This window comes from Eurypyga helias, unplaced genomic scaffold (genome assembly GCF_000690775.1).
Source record: "Eurypyga helias isolate BGI_N326 unplaced genomic scaffold, ASM69077v1 scaffold44851, whole genome shotgun sequence".
NCBI lineage: Eukaryota > Metazoa > Chordata > Aves > Eurypygiformes > Eurypygidae > Eurypyga > Eurypyga helias.
The window spans coordinates 1-308 of record NW_010233601.1 but is presented as its reverse complement, the minus strand read 5'-3'; the positions used below and the strand labels follow the sequence as shown (position 1 = coordinate 308).

Below are 308 nucleotides of genomic sequence, written 5' to 3'. Positions count from 1 at the left end.
CTTGGTGGAGGCCTTGCTCTTGTTCTTGCTGGCCTCCACGTTGATGCAGACGCCGTGCAGCTTGTGGTGGTGCAGGTTGCGGATGGCGTCCTCGGCCGCCGTCTTGTCCTCGATGTGCACGAAGCCGTAGTTCTTGATGATGTCGCACTCCAGCACCTTCCCGTACTGCTCGAACAGCGAGCGGATCTCCTGCTCCGTCGCCTCCCGCGGCAGGTTCCCGATGAACAGCTTCACCATCTCTGTCGCCGAACGGGAAAGGGGAAGGGGGGTCAGTGCCGCCGCCTCCATCCCCCCCCAGCATCCTCCCA

At 63.3% G+C, this 308-nt stretch overlaps 1 protein-coding gene across 1 annotated transcript in view; it reads right to left on the bottom strand.

Moving 5' to 3' along the window:
* Nucleotides 1-237, bottom strand: part of LOC104517195 (RNA-binding protein 4B-like) — a 552-nt gene extending 315 nt beyond the window's left edge. The window contains exon 1 of the mRNA XM_010161776.1: nt 2-237. Within this exon, the coding sequence (XP_010160078.1) occupies nt 2-237 (236 nt within the window). The remainder of the gene's footprint in view (nt 1) is intronic.
* Between the last annotated feature and the right edge of the window lie 71 nt (nt 238-308).